This window comes from Parambassis ranga, chromosome 21, assembly GCF_900634625.1.
Source record: "Parambassis ranga chromosome 21, fParRan2.1, whole genome shotgun sequence".
Taxonomy (NCBI): Eukaryota; Metazoa; Chordata; class Actinopteri; family Ambassidae; genus Parambassis; species Parambassis ranga.
In genome coordinates, this window is record NC_041041.1 from 12,845,498 (window position 1) to 12,858,348 (window position 12,851).

Sequence of the window (12,851 nt, forward strand, 5' to 3'; positions counted from 1 at the left end):
TTGCAATATTTGAAAAGCGCTGTTTTCTGGAATAAGATTGTTTTTTTGACCCAAGGAGCAGCGTTTGTTTGGCCAGGTGTGAGTACGAAGTGGAATACTGATCGTGTTTGTGGGGATTCAGTGTTTCTGCTTCAGGGTGCAGCAGTGCAGGAGGTTCACTGCTGGCTCAAAGCTCAGCTCCTTCCACCCATGTCTGTGTAAATATAGTGTAATGAAACATTTCTCCTGCGGGAGGAGAATATTAAACCGTTCAAAAAAGGGGGGCGAGTCAGAAGCCTCCTGTCCTTTGAGGGGAGAATATGGAACACCACAGCTTAAAAAACAAAACTGACCTTTTATTTCGTTAACATGGTTTTGTTACGTTGCCATCTTTGTCCACATATTTCTTTGTATATTTATATATCTTTAGTGATTTAACATGGCACAAGTTTCTTTTTTTTAACCAGTGCTGATGAGTGTAAACCAGGTAATATGATTTTTTTTTCTGTATTTACAATAAAATGGAAAAAAATGTACAAGACTCCATGGCATTACACAGCTTCAACATTAGGTACAGATACAATTTGATCCCTCTGTACAATCTAACATCATTAGTTAACTATTTTTTTATTTTATTTTTTTACAGATATGAGTTCATGATCCATTTTGGCTTCGGCACATACATATTACCCCCCATCTTGACTCTTACCGCGCACCCTCGCTAACATGACTCACACCTTTCACCATGCTATCACAGCTAAGAGTTTCAGAAATAAAAACCAAACTAACATCTAGACAGAAAAGGACGCACGCCTCCTCGCCGCAGTGTCCTGCATCGTCCCTTTGACAGACCCCCAGCATGATTCCATCTTCCTCTACTAAATAAAAAGTAAATTAAAAAAAACATTCCTTGATTTCCTTCTTTGGCACACATCCCATCTTGCCATCTGTTATCACTCTGTTGAACTCCCCTCCATACACACGCATCCCACTTGAAAACAAACACACTTATAAAGCCAAGTTCATGAAAAAGATATCTTTTTTTTTTTTGTCGTTTCCTCCTTTGTGCTTTCTGGCTCCTCGCCCAAGCTGCAGGCCTGAAGAAGCCCCTCCTTAAAACTGAAACAAGCATCAGGGGTGGACGAGGTTTTTTTTGATGGTATTAAAGAAGCCAAACCTCCAAACCTATACCCAGGAGTCAGGAGAGCCAGGGTACTGCTCTGCCCTGTACGAAGGCCTCCGTGTGCTAGGATAATAGTCCACATAGTTGGTAGCAGTTTTCAGTCCATGAGGCTGAGAGCTGTAGTCGACCGTGGGAGGATAGGTGATGACTTCCTCCAAGTACGAGTCGTCGTAGCCCTGAGGAGGCTGCAGGTACATTCTGTATGTATCGTAGTTCCTCCTGCCCAGATCTTCTGTGTAATACATTGGCTGAAAAAAAAGGAAAGTGACGATTTGGGCAGTATTAAAATATATTATAAATAATAAATAAGATTATTTTTATGATACTGTATCAAAAACTAGTTTAACATGTAATAGATACAGCAGAACAACAACTGGCTTAATGTGAAGCCCCCACATTAACAGGTTATATCTCTTATGTTGAATTAGTATAATCAGTGGCTATGTGCAGGACTTTCTTGTGATAATGATCCTGTGTTTTTCAGCTTCTGCTGTGTGCCCATCATCTCATCTAGCTCTGCAAAACAGCTCATTAACAGTATTCTCCAAAATCTTAAACTGAGCTTTCCTCACCAGAGCCAAAACAGAACATACTAAAATACACAAATACACCTTAAACCAGTCCTCCAGCGCACACACACACATACACACACATCCCAGCAGTTTCAGCAAAATGCACTTTTGTCTAGCTGGAGATTTTACAGGCAGTGAGCTAATCAATCATATTCTCCCCACATGTCCCTGGACACCAATGCAACAGAAAACAGCTTCAAGGTAAAAGGTACAAATCTAGAAGATAGATGGAGTTGTGTTTGTCTGCAGTAAATAGGTTAATGACTGTCTTCACACATTAACTAGTCAGGGTGAAGAAATTCTCTCCCTGTGCCCAAACTCCTCCCTCCTGCCTCCTCTCTCTCTCTGTTCCTGTTATCTGAACGGGCACACATGGATGTGTCCGACAGTGACAGGTGCCTGAGACGCACCCAGACCATCCCAATCCCAGCAGTCACATTCACTCTCACTCAAACAATAGCTGATGTGCTAGGTCATTCCCAGCAACCGCCATTTATCCGCAGTGGAATATATGTCAGTCCCTTTGTATTAGGCAAGCAGGGTAGAAGAGCTGGTCGTCCTCAGCAGGTTTATAGAGCGTGGTGGAGGGGTTAGAAACAAGGCTTTGTACCAAAACTATCAAACACTTCCTGGAAGAAACACTTCTGCTTTGTTTTGTTTTTGTCTGAGCAGTGAGATAAACCAGGGATGAAGCAGACTTAATCGATTAGTTGTGCAACAAAGAACATTATTACTGCAAAACCTACAATATGTGGATGCTTGGGTTTATTATGTTATTAATAGCTGGTTGGTTTATGTTGTTGTACAGGGAGCGATTGATAAGTTTGTGGCCCGTCTACCTATTCTCCAACATGAAGGAGTTCAGTAGTGAGTTCAGTATTAGAAAGTAACAAGCAATTTTAGAAGCAGCAGACAAACACAGCCGTCACCAGCCTTAATGGTGTTGCATATAAATGAAAGTCATTAGGCATTAGTCCACACAGTGGCTGGGAATCTGTGCAATGCAATTTCTCCTGGAAATATGGATGTTGTGTTTCCCTTCTCAAGATGAAGTACAGAAATGTCCATATTTTTATCCAATATAACCGAGTTAGAAGTCTGAAGCAAGAGATAAAACACACAAACCAAAATCAATTGCTGAAGACCACTGCTGAGCAAGAAGTCACTGCCTTTAAACAACCAGGTCACCTGCAGTCCATCAACCAGGCAGAACCAAACAGGCTGATTCTCATGCAGTGTATATGTTTGAAACACAGGGCAAGGGAGAGACTACAACAGCTATCACAGCTAAAATATAGACAAAACTGATCTTCAAGTATTCTAAGTGAGATAAATAACATTCAGACTGATAAATACCCACACTCTGAAAAGTGTAACCTAAAGCACTGAACACAAAAAGAACTATATGCAGAATAAACCAAGCTAAAAGCTGAATAAAGAATCAAATAACACACTCACAGCTAAATTATCTGACTGGCTCCTTCAGTAGCCAGTACAGTGCAGCTGCTGTGAAGTATTTGTATGCACATTTCTGATATTCACCTGTGTTCTTCTGGGCTCCTCTCTTGTAGGTGATGAGTAGTAATACGGAGACGGCTTTCCAGACCCTGGAAGAAAAAAAAAAGTATAAAGTGAGTGCTGCGGTAAATCAAATGGTGGGACTTAATGCAAATAAACTTCATTTCATATCAGTGAAAAAGCCTGCACATCCCCAAAGGGCAAACGTCTGTATTTAGATAGGGAGGATCAAGAAGTGCTGTGCTATGCTGGAGAGAAATAACACCAAATAATAGAGTTGGCTACTGCTGTTCTGTTGTTTACATAGCCCATGGGATGGGTATTTCCATTGGCACTTTATCAAACCGGTAGAATCCAGAAACTCAATTTCCACTTCCCTATGTAATACATGCACTGTGGAGGCTGCGGCTCATTCTGTTTACTCTGCCCTCCCCCTGCCAGTGCAGGCTGGTGAGTGGAGAGCTCTCGTCTGGCTGTAGTATGCCTGCATGCCCACACACTGCCCCTGTCTGCAAGCTGGGACTTGGGCCTGTTAACAATGGCATCATTGTGAAGTGTCCATCCCTGCATGTACGGTCCACTTTACTGCTGTGCAGACCAAATACAGCACACAAACTACTCTGAAGAGCTCTGTCTGTCTGTCTTAGGGCTGCCAAGCATTGGTAGAAATGATAAGAGCACGAGGGGAGGACTTAGCTTGGAGGGATAAACTAGAAAATGTCCTGCACAGAGAAGAGTGAGAGTAGCCCAGACAAATGTAGATACTGTTTGAGATGAACAGTTACTTTCACATTCACCTGTATAGTGTTTTTTATGGATACTGTTGTCTCCTTGGTAGTTATAAAATTGCATAGTTGACTGTGCTCTCTGATAATCTCTATGCTCTTTGATGCCTAGCATTGCAGGAGACGACGTGGCACTGGCAGCTGCAAAGAGAGAGAAAAAACACATTTCAACTTTAAATTCCAGAGGTTTTCCTGTTCCACTGGCTGCGTCTATTTTCATCTGGCAGCGTCTGTAGTTAACTGAGCCTACCAGGGTGGTTGACCGGAGACATCTGAATGGTGCTGGTGGGGAGGGTGGGCTGGGACTTGAACCTGTCCCTTTCAAGTGTTGACACCGGAGTGAGGAAATGGTTTTGGTTCCATCCATCCTGTCAGAGCAGCACAGAAGGAAAAAAGTGGTGGTTTAAAATAAACAGTTGCTTTTTGATGCTATAAAATACCTGTGGTATTTGTCCACATTCAGCACACAGATCACGGATTTCACAAGCCAAGGCAGCACACAACTGCAGGACTATTTCTCAGACTGACCTGAACAAGAGTTATTAACTTCAAACTGTTCTGCCAAATCCTTCAAAGAGTGTAATCATGCCTGTAATAAGTGCTGGTTAACTTATCTCCTAATTCTACCATAGGCCATGGACTTATCAATCAAGCCTTGTATGTATGTTTTTCATTCTGCTTTGACCACACTGTTTTAATGCAGTTGTCCTTACCTTTTTATAGATGGTACGCAGATCCCTGTACTGCCACAGTGTGTTCAGCACCTGAGCAGCTGCTTTAACCACCTTCATTGAGTACCTGGAAAACATACAGATATACATTCCTCAACCACTTCAACCTGATTTTAAATTACACTGTGAATATTACAGGACAGTATGATTGATGGAAGAGTGTGTTTTAACCTGGAACATTACGGAATATATAGCAGGCTAGAAATAGCTGCTGTACCATCGTTCCACAGGGATGTAAAAAAAAAAGCCAATGCACACACTGCCACCTTCCCTGTGGCTACAAGTTCTCCTCCAAGCATTTATTTGTGTGTGTGTGTGTGTGAAGGCATTTTATGTAAAATGTCCACTGTCCAGTGTACACAGTCTGCTAGCCAGGCCACCTGCCACATAATATAGCTGTTTTGTTTCTGTGTGTGTGCTGGTAGTTTCTTTGAGCATGAGTTAGGTGTGTATTCTTCAACAAAGTGTTCAGACAAATACATGCTGCTGTAGCACACCTGTCTCCTCTGCCCTTGGTGATGTTGACCAGTTTCTCGATGCCGCCCGTGTCAGCCAAGGCCTTGGCGTTCTCCATGTTTTTGCTGGTGACCTCGTGCAGAGTGCAACAGATGGCTGCCACAGTCTCATCTGACAGAAGGGTGGTGTTTCCTCCAGGGAGACGATTGACCAGGTCCCTCATCGCGTACTTTCCTGTGAGGGAGGAGAGGAGGTGAGACACGCAGCTAATACATTATGACACTGCACAGCAGCCTCACTTGCAAGCGTTTTGTGCATGTTACATAATGTATAAGTCAATGTCTTCCACAGTGACCTAAACTACATTATGTAGTTTCTATATCAGGAATGATACATTTTGCTTAGCCTGCGGTGTGGATGGCACTTTTCCTTAACAACGTTGCATTAACATCACAAGGGCATTTGTGTCAGTGTATCCTGGTGAAAAAAAACTTCCTCCTATTTCTCCCCCTGCACAGACGTCCAGCAAAAGAAGCCCAACTATTTAAACCATCAGAGAAACACCCCTGTGCCCTCAGGCAGCACCCCTGCCTGGCTGGAACTGGAACTCCTCATTAGCTTCACAGAGAGAGCACATAAAAAGTTGTTTTTCCATTAAACCATTAAACAAGACTGTTTCATGAGACAAAAAGCTGGAGGGAGCTTAAATGAAAAATAACTAGTAGTTAAAGTGGTCATGCTTCTGTTATTGCAATTAATGAAAAATTATTTTAAATATATTGTTAGCAGTGGTCATTGTCATCAGACATACTATGCAATTTAAGGGTTGTTTAATCTATGTATATTCCACCATTTCCTCCGCACTCAAAGTATTGAATTACAGGGATGTATTAAGCCTTAGAGGGACAGTTCACAGTGACTGGTTTGGGAGACAGAGGTGTAGAGATTTGTGCTTTCAAGGACACTGTTAATTTTTAAATTCATTTATGCTGTCAAGCATGAGCCTCTCCACATACTGTAGGTACATGCATGTAGCTTGCTGTACCATGTCCTGTCCTGTGGATAACATGATGCACCCTCTATGGTTTAATATGTAAATGTTTTGACAGTGTGAGTCCTGACCTATAAGCTCTTTGTTCCTCACATCCAGTGCCATGTTTCTCAGAGCCGTGGCAACTGAACACACCACCCTGTCGTTATCCATCCGCAGCAGCTCCACCAGGATGGGAAGTCCTTTCTCCTTACGCACCGCTGCACGGATGTACGCTGCAAACTGCACACACAAAAGGCATTAAAACTTCAAAAGCCACACAGGAGAATGGATGCTCTTTAGCAAGTGTGGCTTCAAGTGTAAAACTGCTTTGACACAGAGGAAGTGAGCTGGGAAATCATTTTTAACCACCTGAATAACACCATATATAAAAACATAAAAGGATCTGTATATTTGCAAACCTGGAAGTGTTGGCACTGTACCTTCCAGTTGCCGGCTGACAGGTTCTGAAGGGACCCAGCTGCTCCTTCCAGAGTGGCAGGATTGGAGCTCTCAGCCAGCAGTGTCAAGTAAGGTTTAACCACTGAGGGGTGCCACAGCATCTCTGCCCCCTTGGGAGACTTGGAGAAGCCAGGGATTGGTCCTACGCCGTCCCACTAAACAAACAACCACAGTGTTTAGTCAGACTGTGTACAGGCTATTCCATAAAAAGTACTTTATGTACTGATTAGGCACAAATGTGCTCTGTTGTCTGTACTTCCTGACACTGCAATGCATGTTGAATAAATAAGACACAATGCACTCACTGTGTCTTCCTGCAAGCTGTTCTTTTTCTTCTTCTTCTTTCTGCCCCAGCAGCTAGAATCTACTTCTTTACTGGGCGACTCTCGACCCAGCAAGCCGTCCAGCTCCTCCCCGCCTATCAGCCGGGAGGGCACGATTTCCAGCTCCAGTCGATACGACAGGTTCCTTAGAGTGCAAATACAATTCTCCACAACCTAGTGGGCACACGAAGAAAGGGGGTGTTTGGGTGTGTAGTTATAATGGTGGGCTTTCTAAATCTCCATGACAAAAGCTACAATACAATACTCCGTGCAGCAGGCTACAGTATCTACAGCCAGTGTGGGAAAGGCAAGCCTTCACTTTACTGAGTTTCAATGACATCAATTAGGGTTAAGAAAAGCACAAGGGTTAGAAAGAACATCTGGACCAGAGCAAATGGATTTAAATGGTTTCCCACATTTTGCCCCAGTGAGAATATATGTTGGGCAAAATAAGTGGTTTATTACAGACGATACACTTGAAAGATTATTATCTGGGAGATGTGACTTCATTTTTACTGCTACCATAGCATCATACACTTCTGAAGTGGGCTGAGCATGTAAAATAAAGTAGCTACTGGCTGCTGCAAGGGTCACATCATGTGGCTGCATGTTATCCTTTTGGCTCAGCGTGCGTATCTATGTACATGTGTATGTGGGTGTCTTTGTGCGTACCTTGCTGTCAAAGTCAGAGGTGTTTACACAGGCTTTGATGACGTAGAGCAGTGAGTCAACTAGACCCTCACAGGTGCGCATCTGTTTTCTGGCCTCCTCACCAGCTGAACTCAGGTTCCTTTAAAAAAAATCACATGAACACACACTAGGAGTTTAATTTGAGGCTTTACTCAACAAATAGATGAGCATATACAAACAAAATGACAGCTGTGTGTGTGAATCCCACTTGAAAGTGTACTGTTGAGTTTTTCTCTGTACACAATACATAATGTACGAGGTGTGTGTGTTCTGAATGAAGTAATTACAGTACTTTGCTGAGTAAATACATAACTAACAACCATACCTATGCATGTTTGCATGCAAAGAGATACGCACACAGTTCAACTAGCTGTCACCAATTAAAAGCTGAGCTCTAGACACCGTACAATGTCTTCAAAGGAAGAAGTCCCAGGAGAGGAGCTGGGATTATAACATCATCTCTGACTGCAATAGTCTCTGAAATGATAGTGGCTTTGAAACAGAGACATTGCAGGTCAAAATTTAATAAAAGCAGGCAGAGTAAATTACTAAATTTTCTTTTGATGTAGGATTAAAGCACTCTTTCATGACAAAGTACAAACATACTGATAGTGTTAGCTATGTGACATAATTTTTAGGTCACTCTAGTATTATACTTTTTTTTAACAGTGCTCATCTTTCTCCCACATCCCAGTAGATGTAGTAACAGTAGACTTCCACAGTGGGGCACTAGTGGCAAGCGTGATCATCAGGTGGTTTACCTCAGACAGCCTGTTGTGTTCCTCAACACCGACGAAGAGTGAAACTTCAGCTTGTGTTCATCGTCGAAGGTGGAGCTGCTCCATCCAGAGTGAGGGATGATCACAGTGTTGGTCAGAGTTGTTAAGGCGTCCCGGATGATTGTCATCTTGACTGCATCACATGACGACAGGTTCCATAGCACCCCTGGGGAGACAAACAAGGGGCATTGAGGAGCAGGCACGCAAACCTTCAATGATGTCAGCTGCCATGTGCAGTTAGGGTAACACGACAGAGGCTTTTAATAGCCCGGTATGCCCGTATGTGTCCCCATAACAAACACACAACCAGACAAAGACATGCACAGGGAAATACTCCAGAAATGAAACCGCAGCTCCAGCACTGAGGCATCACACATTCACATCAAATTTCATCTTTGCAGAATATCCCCAGGGCAGAGATTATTGGCTTGAAATGAAAAATAAAGGAAAAAAGGATGGGGCGGGAATCCATATGGCATCTGCTCAGTCTTCCAAAATGAAATATAAATAATGTAAAGTCTTTAGAATTATACCATCATTTCACTCAATTCAAATACACTTTTGGTAACCACTGATAATCATGCACAGCCTTTGCAGTCTTTGATGCTGCATCTGTCAAGGATTAGCCAACATGTAACATGTTCTTCTAATTAGATAGCTCTTGCTGCTAGGCTTATACTGAGGCACAGAGTGACTTCTGCAGGACAGGGGTAACCTTGCAGGGGGCTAATGCTGCACAAGCTGGAATCTACTGTAAATACTGGACTAAATACGAGGCTAATACTCAAAAATGCTGCCACAACGAAACTAGAAGCTACATGTGCAGTGTGTGTGTGTGTGTGTGTTTTAGTGGTATAAGCACGGTTGCATCATAACTCATGCTTACTGTCTGCATGCAGTTTTTGCTGTTGTTTTTGTTGTACATGACCTACAAACCAGGGCATGCTATTACACCAAATTCTGTCTGTTGACATACAAATTTCATGCACAATGAGAGCCTATTAGGAGAGGTCAAGAATAGCGACAAGCTCTCGAGACTTCTTCTTTCTCAACTTCACTGTTTATTTTCCCGTTGGCACGCTGCTTCCCTTCACTCTAATTGAGGCAAAAGAGATGATAATAGTCTGTAATACGGCCCATGAGCCCTATTCAGACGCACTGCTGCCAAGAAGCAATATTGACAGATATATGCCTGGCAATGTGTTTCTGGCACTGCCAGTCATTTTATCAACATTTTCACTTACCATTATCATTATAAAGGCTACATTAAAGTGCTTTACAACCCATTAAAGTTCCTTAAGTGAGTCTCGTTTTTTTCACAAAATGTCAGGACAAAGCTGAGAATCATGTGATAGTTGAAAAGTTAACATGCAGCATGTGCTTCTCGTTGCAGCCTGCCAGCAGTGTGTGCAGGTCTGCATTCCAAAAAGCCCCTAGCATCAGGTGGGCTGAAGTCTCTCCCCTTCTGCAGTCGGTGGGATATGATTCAATGAAACCTCTGTGGTGATCCACCTATGCCCTCTTGCATAAGCATTCAGGCCTGTGTTTGCCTTTCGCATGAGACATACAAGGATTGCCCTAAAATAGAGCCATTAATAAATTAATAACACACTTGTGCTCGCTGACCAAGTTCCCAGATTCCTTTAACTACTCTCAGGATTTCAGCTGGGTCTTGCTATGGTGGCATGCCAGGGAGAAATCAGCAGGAGAATATCATGAGGTGTGACTCACATTGCTGTCATTTGTGCAACACCAGCAGCAATACCCAAAAGTCCTATGTGACAGTCAGATGGAGCAGCCCTGTGTGCATGTGTGTGTGTGTGTGTAAACACCATCCTAAACCTTGCTCTGTGGTTTGCTCTCCGGTGCCTTGGCCTGGCTTTGAAACACTGACCCAAGGTAAACACGGCTGTGCCACCAGGGCCAATAATCTATCCGCAGAGCACCGGAGGGAACACACAGAGAGAGATGGAGGAAAACAGAAAAAATGGAGCTGGTCAAAATGTATCTAGCAGCTGCAGGAACCATCTAAAACTGCATTTCATTAGACTTGCTCAAATGCTTTGGGTTGAAGCACAAAGACACTGTAAATGGTCATTGATAGGAACTAAACGTGTGTCTGTACTAAGCCTTTTTCTCAACTGATGCAGTAAATGTATCACACCAACAACTACTCCTAATTTTCCACGCTTTAGCTGCCTTCCCTCAATAGGAAATAAGGACAGTCAATGCCATTGTACATAAAACCAGACAGAAGTAAAATCATCACCTCACAAGTGTGTATCTCCATGGCTCCAACTATACATTTGTCACCAGTGTGAAGACATTTCAGGTAAGATACTGTGCATGTGAGACCCAAGACCAAGCTTCTAAATGCACCTTTACTTCAAGTGTACCTGTTTATTTTATTAGCTTATCAGCTACTGACCAATAACGCTCAGTATCATTTAATAATGATAAGTGTGACCTGGATTTTTCTCCATGCTTCTAGTTGTTGTGATGACTTAGATCCATTTCTGACTGAGAGAGTAAAGGTGACTGAGGTTATCTTTTTCCTCTTAAGCCACAGGTCAACAGGTCATCAACTATAACTGTGTCAGCTTTTACCATAGTCTGTAAAAAGCTGCTCACTGTCTTAAAAACTATCCAAATTCATTAACACTTTAGTTGAACTACAAAGCTGCCAGTGCAGCATTAACTGGAGCTCAGAGACCTCAGCTGTGTGAGCACTTTTTAAGGTGAGTGGGTGTTTCTCATTTAGTAGAAGTCAGTACAATAGTGGTCAGTGACTTTCTCATTTTTCATTTGATTCAAGGACATTAACAAAATAATAAATTTCATGCCAACACTTGGCAACAAGGTCTGTGTATGTTGATGCTGTTTATCTCTTTGTAAACTGGAAGCGGTACAAGCAGTTAATGATTATGTTTTATTGAATCAAACATAGCTAAGTTTGCCAAGTGAATCCAACCTAAGAGAAGCTATAAAACATTGAACAAAGGGTAACAAATGATGAGTGTGAATGTGAGTGGCATTTTAGGGTGTCCCAGCTATTGGAGCTAATGAGTGATGGGCTTGGCCTTTTGATCTCAGGGGCTGTTTGAGGACAAAGAAAAAAACCACAACAGCTGCTGGTGGCTGAGGCAGGTAAAGGATGAGATCACACTGTGACTCCCCGCAACACAAAGACGAAAAAACAACCTCTGACCTGAAACAAGGGTGGCCTGTTCTTCCTGCTAGCACTAATGAAGTATAGACGGCACCTGGACCTCCCAGGGGAGCCAAGAAGGAGCCGGTAACACAATAGGAGCCCACGAGTGCCGACAACTGCTTGGCCTCTTAACTACCGTTGACAATCACACTTGAGACTGTTTAACCATTCAAATGATAAAAATTGCACAAATAGCGCTTTATAAGCAAAAAGGAGCTGAATAATTTCTGCCTGCTCCACTTGAAGCTATGGTGTGGGATCGCCCTTGTCATCTGCTTGAAAGCTCTTTATGTGGATTGTTCTCATCAGCTGTAATTAACCAAAGGTGATGCAGCACTGCTGACCTTTTCAAATTGCTCCCAATCCTGGTGTCTGCACTACCAATTAGACGCAGCAGGCTCTCTGACTGGCAGATGAAAGGAAAAAAAAAACTTAAAACAGGGCTCACTTAAAAGCTACCACCTCTGATTGGGCAACAAAACGCTTGTACAACCTTTTAAAAATTGAATGAAGTGAGCTAGGAGTGACATTTCTGGAGATTTTATCCTCCTGTATGCGGTAACACAACCATGAGCAAAGATGAATTATGCTTGTGTGCTCTTTTCAAAATGCTGATTATTTTCTCCTTTTGTTAACGTACACTTCACTGACAAAGGAAGCTGAAGGTAATACAGAAATGTTCATACTCTGTATTGTTCTCCCTCAGGGGACCACTGGACTGTAACCTGAGACTATGTTAGACTGGGGGCTGGAGTCCAGCACAAACAGCTGACTCAGCCACCTGGGAGCCAAATGTCTTGGCTTGCTTATTTTCTGTAGTGCTCCACCCTGATCCTGAACAACATGGATTTACACCCTGTTTGCAGTGCTCAAGCAATGCACAAATGCAAAACGGAGTCCTGAGAGGAGGAGACTGACAAGCTGGGACAGAGTAACACAAGCAGAAGAATCCTGTGGAGACGTGCTTTCATTTTGTTGCATATACCTCAAGTGGTAGTGACAGTACGAAAAGCCTCTATGAGCCAGTTACTACTACAATCATGAGCTTAGGATAAACCACTGTGAGCAGTCAGTTTAATTGTTTATTCAAAGCAGCTTAATTCACACCTCGTCTCTAAAAGCAATACTGTGT

The 12,851-nt window shown here is 42.8% G+C and overlaps 1 protein-coding gene across 5 annotated transcripts in view; it reads right to left on the bottom strand.

The window, feature by feature from the left end:
• Window positions 1–314: 314 nt before the first annotated feature.
• The window catches only part of pkp4 (plakophilin 4), a 64,450-nt gene continuing 51,913 nt past the window's right edge, over window positions 315–12,851 (bottom strand). For 3 of the 5 annotated variants that reach the window (XM_028393159.1, XM_028393158.1, XM_028393162.1), the window contains 11 exons: window positions 8,491–8,674; window positions 7,712–7,829; window positions 7,022–7,213; window positions 6,677–6,871; window positions 6,347–6,497; window positions 5,266–5,458; window positions 4,751–4,835; window positions 4,288–4,405; window positions 4,050–4,178; window positions 3,277–3,341; window positions 315–1,410 (listed from right to left, as the gene is read on the bottom strand). In XM_028393159.1, coding sequence (XP_028248960.1) covers window positions 1,165–1,410; window positions 3,277–3,341; window positions 4,050–4,178; window positions 4,288–4,405; window positions 4,751–4,835; window positions 5,266–5,458; window positions 6,347–6,497; window positions 6,677–6,871; window positions 7,022–7,213; window positions 7,712–7,829; window positions 8,491–8,674 — 1,676 coding nt within the window. In that variant the 3' untranslated portion in view covers window positions 315–1,164. The remainder of the gene's footprint in view (window positions 1,411–3,276; window positions 3,342–4,049; window positions 4,179–4,287; window positions 4,406–4,750; window positions 4,836–5,265; window positions 5,459–6,346; window positions 6,498–6,676; window positions 6,872–7,021; window positions 7,214–7,711; window positions 7,830–8,490; window positions 8,675–12,851) is intronic. The other 2 variants (XM_028393161.1, XM_028393160.1) reach the window with 1 other exon arrangement.